The 12146-nt window shown below is 35.1% G+C and overlaps 3 protein-coding genes across 3 annotated transcripts; 2 read left to right on the top strand and 1 right to left on the bottom strand.

The window, feature by feature from the left end:
• The first annotated feature begins 2105 nt into the window (after positions 1-2105).
• LOC142512858 (uncharacterized) lies at positions 2106-3467 on the top strand. The gene has a single exon (XM_075619702.1). The coding sequence runs from the start codon at positions 2106-2108 to the stop codon at positions 3465-3467; it is 1362 nt and encodes a 453-aa protein (XP_075475817.1).
• Positions 3468-5137: 1670 nt separating this feature from the next.
• On the top strand, positions 5138-6210 carry LOC142519684 (uncharacterized). Its single transcript, XM_075622718.1, has 3 exons — positions 5138-5370; positions 5506-5547; positions 5661-6210. Exons 1-3 carry the CDS (start codon positions 5239-5241, stop codon positions 6021-6023), a joined length of 537 nt encoding a protein of 178 aa, XP_075478833.1. The 5' UTR covers positions 5138-5238; the 3' UTR covers positions 6024-6210.
• A 1153-nt stretch (positions 6211-7363) lies between these two features.
• LOC142548885 (protein disulfide isomerase-like 1-4) lies at positions 7364-12030 on the bottom strand. The gene is made up of 12 exons (XM_075657515.1): positions 11339-12030; positions 10444-10573; positions 9893-10058; positions 9694-9812; positions 9475-9555; positions 9034-9120; positions 8840-8911; positions 8610-8678; positions 8447-8527; positions 8226-8360; positions 7859-7915; positions 7364-7758 (listed from the first exon to the last, which is right to left on the bottom strand). Exons 1-12 carry the CDS (start codon positions 11896-11898, stop codon positions 7591-7593), a joined length of 1725 nt encoding a protein of 574 aa, XP_075513630.1. The 5' UTR covers positions 11899-12030; the 3' UTR covers positions 7364-7590.
• Positions 12031-12146: the final 116 nt, after the last annotated feature.

Here is a 12146-nt window from a genome sequence, read left to right as displayed (position 1 = left end):
TTGTTTAATTATAAATATTATTTATATAACAATATTATATTATTATATTAATTTAATAATTAGATATATTTAAATAATAGTATGATATTATTATATTATTTTAATAATTAGATAATATTTATTGTATTATTTTAATAATTAAATATAAAAGCATAAAAATTAAAATATTTAATTATATATATTTTTAAATATATTTTACAATAATTTTATAATTAAACATCTAACACATAAATTTATTGAATAATATTTAAACATTCAAGTACACAGTTAAAATAAAAATACGAATTCGAATCCAAGATAATTTAAATGCAAATATAATAAAAGATAAACAAACTAAATCATCAATAATATTTCTAATTTTTTATTTTATTTTTGACATTTTTAACTCTCGTAAATATATAATTGATAAAATATCATAAAAACCAACAGCAAAATTTTGAATTTTTAATTACAATACCCAATTGAAATACAAATACAAAGATAATACATAATTGGAATACAAATTCGAAGATAATACATGATTGAAAATTACAAAGATAACAATGCGAATAAAAACATAAAAATGACAAACAAGGTAGATGATCAATAATCTCCTAAATTAGATCATGTTCCTCCAAAATCACCAAAATATTTCCCAAATGTGTCATTTTCGTGTTGTCCATGTTCTTCATTTCTTTTTTTTTCAAAATTTTGGCTCGTTCCTTTTGAACAATTTCGCGTATTTCAGGATCACCTATCGTGCTTAAATCCATGCACAAAACTTTATTCTCCTCTTGAAGGATTGATAATGCTATTTGTTGTTGTCTAGTTTCAATTTTTTTTGTTGATTTGCTAATTTGAGCTGCTCATTTTGCAATGCTAGGAGTTTCATCTCATAACTTTGTTGAAGTTCAATGGTTCCTTTTTGTAATACATTTATAAGATCGCGATGCCCTTCTTTCATTGTAGATATCAATTCCAACACATTGTTGTTCTTTTTTTCTTTAGTTTATATTTTTTAACACCAAGAGGTCTCTGGCATGAAGTGCCGCCTGCATTTTCATCATTACTTAAATTAATTGAAAACGGAGGATAATCCTGGAGAACCTGATATTGGAGTATTTGGTGTCTGGCTATCTGACTGTGACGAGTCCAAACTTGTGACATGCATTCTTTCTGGTGCGCTCATTGGATTGATGTCACTCGAGAATTTCTCCATATCTTTCATAATATACCACACATGATCATATTTGAAGCCTTTACCAAAATCAGCATCTTGCATGAACAAATCTGTTGCTCGATTTAAATGTACGAAAATATCCAACTATTATCTTATAAGAAATTAAACTTGTAATTTAATAAATAGTTGAATAAGAAATACTTACAATATTCTCTTCTGATGCGCCACTTGGGCGGAGAGTTTCAATTTGACGAATGCATCCCCTTAGTTTTCCAACTTCACGGAGTATATTTCTCATGCGACACTGCAATGATCTTTTGTTACGTACTTGTAGATTGTTTGGTTTGCTGATGTTGTAAGCTTCTTCGATACGAGTCCAAAACTGATCTTTGGATTGATTGATACCTATTATAGGATTTTGGGATATATCAAGATACATATGACATAAGACTCTGTCTTCTTCGATATTGTAAGAAGCAGTTCTAGAATTTGAAGCCATTGAATTGCTTGGAATAAAGATTAGAATGAAAATTAAAGCTGTGATGATCTCATGGATCGGATATATTTTACTTATAGTATAAAGAAGATAAGATTATAATCTCATCCAATCGGGCATGATCAGATGTAATCTCATCCAACGGTCATAATACTGATAAGGTTGTAGATAGCACAATCCAATCCAACGACCAGATTCTAGATAAGGCAATCTCATCCAACGGTCAAGGTGATGATAAGATTGTAATCTCATCCAACGGGCAAGATTAGATGTAATCTCATCCAACGGTCATAATACTGATGAGGTTGTAGATAACACAAAGTAATTCAACGGACAGATTGTAGATAAGGAAATCTCATCTAACGGTCATATTTTTTGATAAATTATTATATAATGCAACGAAATATCCTAGATTCTCACCCCACATTGTACGCTCTCACAAACTTGAAAATGAATTCTCATTTCCAATTTCACGCATCATACTCTAGTTCATCTTCATTGTCTGATAATGAAGATGAAACACCTATTAATTGGATGCATGATTTTGAGAATTTGGATAATACACGAAATGCAATATTGAATATTGTAGCACAAGATCAACAGTTGGTTGCTACCTACATTATCCACCAAGAGCAAGAAGTCACACACGGAGGTTCAATACCAGGTCATATAGTAATTCACCGTGATCGGGAAATTGTCGACCGTAATCTGTTCAACGATTACTTTGCCGATAACCCAAGATATAACGAAGCAATGTTCCGACGGAGATTTCGAATGTCTCGAAATCTTTTTCTTCGTATAGTTGATGAAGTAAAGAATCATGATATTTACTTCACACAAAGAAGTGATAGTGTGGGGCGTCTCGGGCTATCGACTATTCAAAAAACAACTGTTGCTTTGCGAATTTTAGCTTATGCATTACCCGCAGATGCTACAGATGAATATATCAAAATTGGAGAGTCCACTTCAATTCAATGCATGCAACGATTTTGTCGAGCTGTGGTGGAAGTTTTTGCTGAGCGATACTTGAGATCTCCTACTGCCAATGATGTTGCCAGGTTACTTTATATTGGTAAACAATGCGGATTCCCTGGAATGTTGGGAAGTCTTGATTGCATGCATTGGAAGTGGAAAAACTGTCCAACGGCTTGGGCGGGTCAATATGCAGGTCGTAGTGGTTCTCCAACAATAATTTTAGAAGCAGTAGATGACTACGACCTTTGGATATGGCATGCATATTTTGGTATGCCCGGATCCAATAATGACATAAATGTTTTGGGATCGTCCAATCTATTTTCCAACATCGCTCAAGGTATTGTCCCTCGAGCTCATTATACAATTGGAGGAAAAGAATATGATACAGGATATTACTTGGCTGATGGTATTTATCCTAAATGGTCAACTATTGTACAATCTATCCACGATCCACACGGTCCAAAAAAGAAATATTTCGAAATGAAACAAGAGTCCTGTAGAAAAGACGTGAAGCGTGCATTTGATGTTCTCCAATCTCGATTTGTGATTGTGACATCTCCAGCACGTACTTGGAAGAAACATCATTTACATGATATAATGACAGCATGTATTATAATGCACAATATGATTATCGAAGATGAACGTGACCTTAGCGCACCCATTGAAGATATGAGAGAAGCATCAACTCCGGATGTAGAAATGGTTGTCGATGAGAATATCAGATTTCAAGAATTTCTCGCTCGATATAAAAGGATAAAAGACAAAGATGCTCATTATGCACTACGAAATGCTTTAATTGATCATTTGTGGGAGGAATATAGTTGTTCAGATGTTTGAATTTGGATCCATAAGTTCTAAAAATAAATTATCTGTATTAAAATTATGTCAATTTTAATAATGAAGCATTTGTATTAATTCGTATTATAAATATTAGAGTTAATATATATAAGAATCAAATAAATAAATTTAACTATTAATAAAAATAAAATTATAATTATAATACTAATATTAACATTAACTATAATTATATTGTTAGATTTATAAATAAATAGTAAACAAAAAGAATATTCTAGAATATACTTTTTAGAGTAAGATTTGAAGTAAATGGGTTGGAGATGAATGTTATATTTGGTGCAGAAACTGCACTATTTTGGTGCAGAAACTGTACCAAAATAGATTTATGGGTTGGAGATGGCCTTACACACCTATCCATACTCAATTTTATAGCTGAAATTATGTCATACTAAGAATTATAAAGTATGAATATATTGTGTTTTTTTTGAAGTAACACATTATATTTCTTTATATTTTGTATCTTTAATTTCGAAGTTGTTGAATTTTGATAAACATTTGGGCTTTTGGTGTTTTGTTTGAATTTTTTAATTTTGTATAACTCAATATAAGTATTCTAAATCATTGCGTGGTGTTTTCTAGAGTTCTGGAGATTATAAAGTTAATATTTGCGTTGAAAGGCACGAAATTTTATAAAAGTACAGTATCTGCTTTCTTCTGATTATAACACAAATTACAGTATCGTTCCGTGAAATGTCATGAGAACTAGAACGGTGACCTCCGCGACAGTCTCCACGACTGCGATTTGTTTTATGTTGAAATTTGTAGGTTGATGTGCAAGCTGTGCTATCAATCCTTCTTGCAATTTTTGCTGGATTTGGTGTATCAATGATTGGAAGCTCCATTACCGTGGAGGTCCTGAGATGGAGAAGACGAAGGCATGCTAGAGCAAATCAGAACCAGATAATTTTGAATCCTAGTCGACGTCCCCAACGAGCCATGTCGCTACATCATCATATGGGAGTCCTATATACGACAGAGATGTCGAAAATCCAGAAACGTTTGGTGAACGTACGATGATTTTTACGTTATTTTTGTTTGTTGATCTTTAAGTTATAATCTGTCACAAGTTTTGGTAACTGATTCAAATACAATGCGTGTTTTGATCTGGAATAGTATGTTAGACTTAGTAATAGGATGTACAAGGTTTTGGCTTTGCCGTACATTCATCAATTAAATCTTTGTTTCATGATCTACGTTTCGATCAAATTCTACAAGCCACGTGAGTTGGATAGATCATATTAGACAAATTAAATCTATGCGAGGGCTCGATCGAAAATATGTTAGTAGGTTTTCATAGATTATTTATTGTGTTGAATGTGAGTTTTATTACTCGTCAATGGATCGTTATTCTCCATCACGTGAAAGTTTTGTTTTAAAAGGACTTTTTCAAGTGTATCGAATTGTTACGAGAAAAAAGGAAATAATTTTCAAACGACAAAAACTTATCTGAGATTGTTTTATGGATCGTATTTTGTGAGATGGATCTCTAATTTGGGTCATCAATGAAAGAGTGTTACTTTTTATGTTAAGAGTATTACTTTTTATTGTGAATATCGGTAGGAATTGACCCGTCTCACAAAAAAAAACTCGTGAAACCGTCTCACTAAACGCCTACTTTTGCAAAGAAGACGTGAGATTTAGAAGATATTTGGGCTCCAACTAGTTTTCCCTCCTCAACGCTGAAGCGAAGCGAGCACGTACTACACATTGCGATCTCACACACACATAGTAGAGAGATACAGAGAGAGAAACCATGGAAATCGATGGAGTCGGAGCAATGATGGTGAACGAGACGAAGAAATCGAAGCTGCTCTCTGTGGAAGATTACCTCGACTTCTTTGATAACCGAGACACTCTCCATCTCACAGTCAGTCAACTTCAACAGGTTATACGTTTGTCAGATGCAGCTTCCACTACATGTTTTTAGTTGATTTCCCCAAATTTTTGCTTTTAAAATAATTTATCATTTCAATTTTTACAGTTTTGATCGGCTGACTTGATTTTACGGTGTTTACTACAGATCATCGGCATGCATGGCTTCAGAAAAATCACAACTCAAAAGGTTTGCGACGAATCCAACCGCAACATAAAGTTCTATACCAGTTATTTTCCTTAATTATGATGTTTGCCTCTTCTTTTCTTCTTTTTTTTTTAACAATGATTTGGTTGATACAGAGAAATTTGATTGATATTGTGAGCTCAATGGATCTGAGTGACCTGCGCCGATCGACGCTGTTTAACGGCAGCGTTTCGGGTGATGCTCCCTTGGCTTTGGAGGAAGTGATCCACGACCTCAAACATCTCGACTGGAAGGAATGCCACGTCACCTCTCTCCTCACCCAAGGCGCTGAAGCCTCTGCCACCTCCACCTCCACCTCCACCGCCACCAGCTGCAACACTGTTTCGGTTAAGCGCAGAGGATTCAAAAGGCGAAAAACTAGTAAGCAAGCTGGGGTTGGGCCAGAGCTTTCTATTAATTCCCCTGGTACTACTGTTGCTGCCGGAAGTACTGCTGCGAGTCTGAACTTCTGTGGCTGAGACGTTGGGATTGCATTTACGAAGTGGCTTGTTTGGAAGGTTAATATCTCTCTCTCTATCTTCGGATTTAGCTGCTGCGCTGTTTCGCTAGTATTATTATTAAATATAACATAGAAAACTTCGGGTTCATAATGAAAATTTGGGCTATCTACAGCATTTTTAGTTTATACATCTGAAATTTGTTGATTCCAATCATTTTGATGTTTATAAATTTCAAATTCCCTCTGAACGATTATGTTTTGTTATCAACAGTTGCATTGAACTTTAAATCTTATCTACATTCATCGAATTTTAATTTATTTTTTGTTAGACATAAGTCTTTTATTTGTTGGAGGAGATGAAACAAACTTAAACAAAAGTTGACAGTACCCGCAGGTTATCGCCGAAGCCAGGACGTGAGCTACTCGATTATATTAAAGTTTCAATATAAATTGATCAAGATTTTCTATGGTCGCCTTTCGAAATTTAGAAGTTCGGTTCTAGTTGTAAAACCAAAACTGAAATTCATGATATCTTTTATAATTAAATTTATTAATTGAATATCATCATTTTTTTCCCACACAAATACATTCCAGTTTAAATTGTTTTGTACCACAAGAAATTCAAAGCCAAAACCATATTCAAAAAATGAGTTCCAATCCCACATTTACTTCAAAATAGAAACCATGTCGCTCTGAAAAAAAGCCATCGAACTCATTCATTAATGTTCTAAGTCTATGTCAGATAAAAAACGTAGCAAACTCCCCAAGCCATCAAGGAACTACGTGTTAGTTATCGCCATTATTCGATGCATTAGAGGTACGTAATTTTGAACTGATACAAAATCAAATATGAAACTACTCGAAAGTAATATTATTATTTTTTACAAAATCACTGGAAAATCTAATGTAATAATCTGATAACCAAAAAAAGAATTGGTTTGAGTTTATGTATAGAGAGTTTTTGCGTAGGCTAATCTCTATTTCACACAAATTTCGGCTACAGCGAAATATTTCAGAAATAGTAGCAATGCTGAAAATCTTTTAAAAGTCTAGTTTAATTTGAAAATTAAAAGGGAAAAAAAATATACACTACATCGAACTGGAAAAACACATTATATTAACCTTAAAAAACCAAGCAGAAATAGTATTTTAAAGTACATTTTGAAATTCAGCCTTCGCACTTAAATTTTGTCCGGTTGAAAGCTCTTTCAAGAAAGTTTCAAATAATTTAACCTCAGATACAATCATTATTGTATTGCCATACTTTACTCTGAATTTCAACCTCGAATCCAACTTCATTCGACAATTTTCTAACCAGATGAGAAAAAAGATTGCACGAGATAGCGAGGAGCCAGCAAATAAGCTTAGAGATGTCGGTGGGGAGGAAGGGATTTACATATACATACATATATACAAGTACATATATGTATGTATTATGTATCAAAACTTGACAATTAACAAAACCCAAAAACGAAAAACAGTAATAAATTGGATTAATTTAATCCATCCGCTATTTGTCTCATTACCTACTATAAGCATCAACAGAGCATGACTGTATCATCCAGGGGGGAAGGTGATGCAAGTCTTCATAGCTCATCCTTTACGTTGCTCGTAGAGCTCTTGATGTCTTCTTTAGCATTAGAATCACCGGATGCTGGAGAAGATACTGGCTTCTGGAGTTTAAAAGGGATAGATGCGTGTTTCTTGAGGAATTTGTATAATGACACAACTGTGCGTTCCGTTTCAACAGGTATCTGTTAAATGCGCAAACATGCTCAAAACCGTGATGAGGCAAACATGGGAAAAAATTTGAAAATGGGATAAAATCAGATATCCAAATTTATGGAAACTTACAGGATCGAGGCTTTTCTTTCCAGCTGGGAAGAAGAGAATTGTGGGGAATCCATCAGACTGCAAAAAGTAAACTCTTCAGCATCAATAATTATATTGCTCCAGATATTTTTCCCACAAGAATATTACATTCAATGTTTTATACATGCATGCCGATGATTATATATATCTAAAGAGCATGTGTCTCTCATTTGCATGCATACACGGGGAGATAAAAGAAATAAACAGTTATACTATCTTAGTCTCTTTTCGGAGATAGTACACAATTCGGAATAGAAATTTAGAATGCAGAAGGATCAACGGATAAGTTATATAAAGCCAACTACTATCTTAGTCTCTGCTAGATTCAAGATTTGGAATGTTATACTACCTTGGCTTTGTGATGTTCATTCGTAGTTCCATCCATTTTGGCTACAACAAGTGATTCTACACCATGCAAGTGCTTGGCCAGCTTGTTGTATGTTGGTTCAAGAGCTTGGCAGTGGCCACACCATGGCGCATATATCTGAATGAACATGTGCTTCTAGATTAGAAATTTACCCAGAAATAAAAAGGAGATATCAAATGACAAATAGATTAATGCAACAGTACCTCAAGAAGAACATCTTTGGATTTGTCCAAAACAATGTCATCAAAATTATTCCCAACAACTACTTTCACATCTCCATCATTCTACAAAACACAAGGTCGCGGAAAAGGATCAGCCAACCAAAATGACAAATGACATGGGGAAAAAATTTTAATTAGAACTCACATTCTCAGGGATTGGATCCGATTTGAAGAATGGCTTGAGCTTGTCTTCAAAGAATGACTGGCCAAATGCCTAATGAAATGAGGAAGATATTCTCAGTAAAAAAAATTATGCCGCCCAAAAAAGTTTTCCGAAGTCAAATCAAAACACAAGCAAAATAACAAACAAATCCGCATAAAGCCAATAATGCAAAAGCAACGAACCAAAATGAGAAATACTGAGTGATACTTAACCTTAATATTCTCAGATGTAAATTCATCATCGAGTACATATTTCCTAGCATCATCAACAGTGTATCCTAATACCTGCAAGAATTCCCATCATCTTGAAATTTGACTGTACTTGGATTATACTATCTGATATTCAGAGCAAAGAAGAATGTGCACAGAAACAAAGGTAACTTGATGAACAATATTGAGAAGTTTACTTTCGGTGAGTCTCCCGTGACTCCAAAATAATTTGCTACAGGCTTTCCAGTTTCTTCATTGTCAACTTCCACTGATACAAAGATAATCTGCATCAATTTTGAAACATGGATTATAGCCATTTACTTCAAATGAATATCACTGGAACATTTTGCTGGGAATTTTTACACAACAAAAACTTCAACCTTTACATACCTTTGCATGGTTCAACGTCAAAATAATAGAAGTTTATAACTTAAGTAAAAAATGATTGTTTTATGGACGGAGTTCGATGTATAACAAAAACATTGACAATCCCACAAGCACAAAGATTGGCAATTTTGGGTTGACCCCTTCTGGATCGATAATTTGAAAGAACTAAATCTGTTGCTTTAAAATTTAAATAAACATCTTTACCGACAATGCAAAAATGCCAAATAGTTATTCTCTTGCTGTTCCGGTACCTTTCCCTTGAAAAGTTTGGCGGCTTCTTCAAATATTGGAATAACCTTTTTTGAGTCCTTGGATGAGGAAAAAAGCAGAAGCTGAAAATGAGAGGCAAAAGGAGTTCAATGTTATGACGGTGAAGATGTAAAGTCCTGCATAGCAGAAATTATTTGTAGATTTCAATGACACATTCTGGAAAGGGAAGGGAGGTGTGGAATTTAAACAAAAAGACTCGCCTGCTTTTTAATTGGGCTCTCGAATATCAGGGATGCACTTTCTCTGCTAAAAATGGTCACTAGTGGAAGCTTGTTGGCAGAAACAAACTCAGCTATTGCTGACTTTTGGAACTGACCGTCTGCATGAATAATCAAGAGGTAAACTTTCCGCAAGATACTACAAAAAGATGACATCCATTGTCATGCATTTAGGACTAACCAAAATGAGTCACTTTCTCAGCCTCGTTTTTCAGCAAGACTAGAGCAGGGCGTTTAACATCTGCTTCCAAGTGAAACATCTTTGCCACGTTGAGATTTGAAGTTTGATAGAAATTGACATCATCATCAAGTTTTGATGCAGCAGCAAGCTCTTGACTTTCAGGACCCTGTAATTGTGGGACAAAAAATAAGTAGAAAAATGATATTTTTCATTATGAAATGAAATTAAGAAGATGAAGTGGAACCAAATCCAATGAGAGACGTAAAAAGGAATATGAAAAATGTAAATATATCAAAGGCATTGTTCTAGTACCCAAAACTTAGAACACGAAAGCTGGTGTGGGAAGGTTCGACGTCACCCACCTGCTAAACATCGATGGACAGTTTTTTGCCACATGTTGATCTGGTCCATGTGGCAAAAAAAATATCCATTGAGAAGGGTACTACTCTTGGGTAACGTCTAATTGATGACAGGTGCAATACTATGGTGAATATTAAGTAAAATGTGGCACACCATCATAAAAAATACTGTCAAAGCAAGAGTTAACTTACCACCAATGTGTCAAGGAATCCCAACACGACCTTATTCTCAGATGTTAGTATGCGCTCTGCTTCCTCTGTGGTTGTTATATTGGATATACCAGGTCCTGTTTTTTTCTTGATCCAAGTCACAATGGCTTCCCTATATACAAGTTATTTTTCTTCTCAACTTATCACTCCACATTATGCACGTTAATTACCACTGAAAACTTTGTATCAATTATACTTCCAGGGTGGTGCTATCATCAAACAGAAAGGTTGTGGAAATACCTTTTCCTTTTTATGCTTTGGTAGAATAGCACTACTTTGTATACAAGGTATAAATAATAACAAGAGACACATGATAAAAGATATTATCATTGTTTCAGCCGCACAATAGGACTTGACTTGAAGCTATCTGATCTTAATCTAAACACGATTTTAAAATGATGTTACCTGGACATACTACATTAAATATATGAATTCCGCTCGTTCACACATTCTACATTAACTAACAAAAGGAAACTAACCAATTTTCAGGCCACAGTTTTTATAGAATAATGAAAACGGAAATATCAATTGGCAACTGTGAATGTTACAGAATCAATTAAAATTACTCAAAAGGCAATTTTTTGTCAATTACTACATGTATCTTAACTTATGGACGGAAAACTTTGTAGTTCAGCACAAAAAAGAGAGAACAGGTTGATGTCGTGAAAACGAAAAACGGATTTCTAAGGATCGTTTAATTAGACGCCGCGGAATCTCAAAAAACATGCGAACTTTCTAAACTTTAGAAAAAATTTCCTGTAAACAAGCCTGAAACCAGAATCGCCTAGAATTCAGAAATTTTTGTTTCTCATTCTATCGTAAAATATCAGATAAGCACAAAAAGATATTAAGGACAAAAGGGGAAACCGAAACTCACTTGGAACGCTGCCCCGAGTAAGTTTTATGCTCCCCGTCAACAAAGAAGTACACAGTAGGAAACCCCTGCACTTCATACTTCTCCGCTAACTCGTTCTCAAGAGTAGCATCCACCTTCGCAAGCTTCACATCCACCGCCTTCAGTTCTGTAGCGGCCGCCGCATACTCCGGCGCCATGGCCTTGCAATGGCCACACCAAGGCGCGTAAAACTCCACCATCACGTATTTATTTTCCTCGACAAAGTCAGTGAAATTACCATCCGTCAAAACGAAAACGTCCTTTTCATCCAAATCGGGCACTTCATTCTCCCCCTCCCCGTGATCAAAGCCCGAGGGATCGAAATCATCGTAGTTTTCGAATTCATCTCCCTCATTATCTGATAATTCTGCTTCCGAATAATTGTGGTCGGAAACAGCCTCGGTTTCAGGTTCTTCTAGAAAGCTTAGGTCTTCGTCGTCGTCAACGTCACCGGAGGCGGCGACGGAGAGAATGTGGGCGGATAGGACGGCGAAGAGGAGGAGGGAGGCGAATGCGAGGAGGAAAAAGGGACGAGAAGCCATGGAATCAAGGTTCAATGAGTGAAGTTGACTGTAATTGGTGTGGATTTTGACTCAGATCTGGAGGGGTGGCTGGCTTTATTTATGGACTGGGAAGGTGGAGATCCCACGACGTCGTTTTTTATCAGCTTGAGAACGTGTTGTACTCGTCATATTCTTTACAAGTGCAAATTATCCGTTTTGGTCCTCGATCGCTCACTAATTGCATTAATTACGAAGTAACATAAATGGCTTTATTGCCCCCAGAATTT

This window comes from Primulina tabacum, chromosome 1 (genome assembly GCF_025594145.1).
Source record: "Primulina tabacum isolate GXHZ01 chromosome 1, ASM2559414v2, whole genome shotgun sequence".
Lineage (NCBI taxonomy): Eukaryota > Viridiplantae > Streptophyta > Magnoliopsida > Lamiales > Gesneriaceae > Primulina > Primulina tabacum.
The sequence above is the reverse complement of the archived record's forward strand: the minus strand, read 5'-3'. Positions and strand labels throughout refer to the sequence as shown.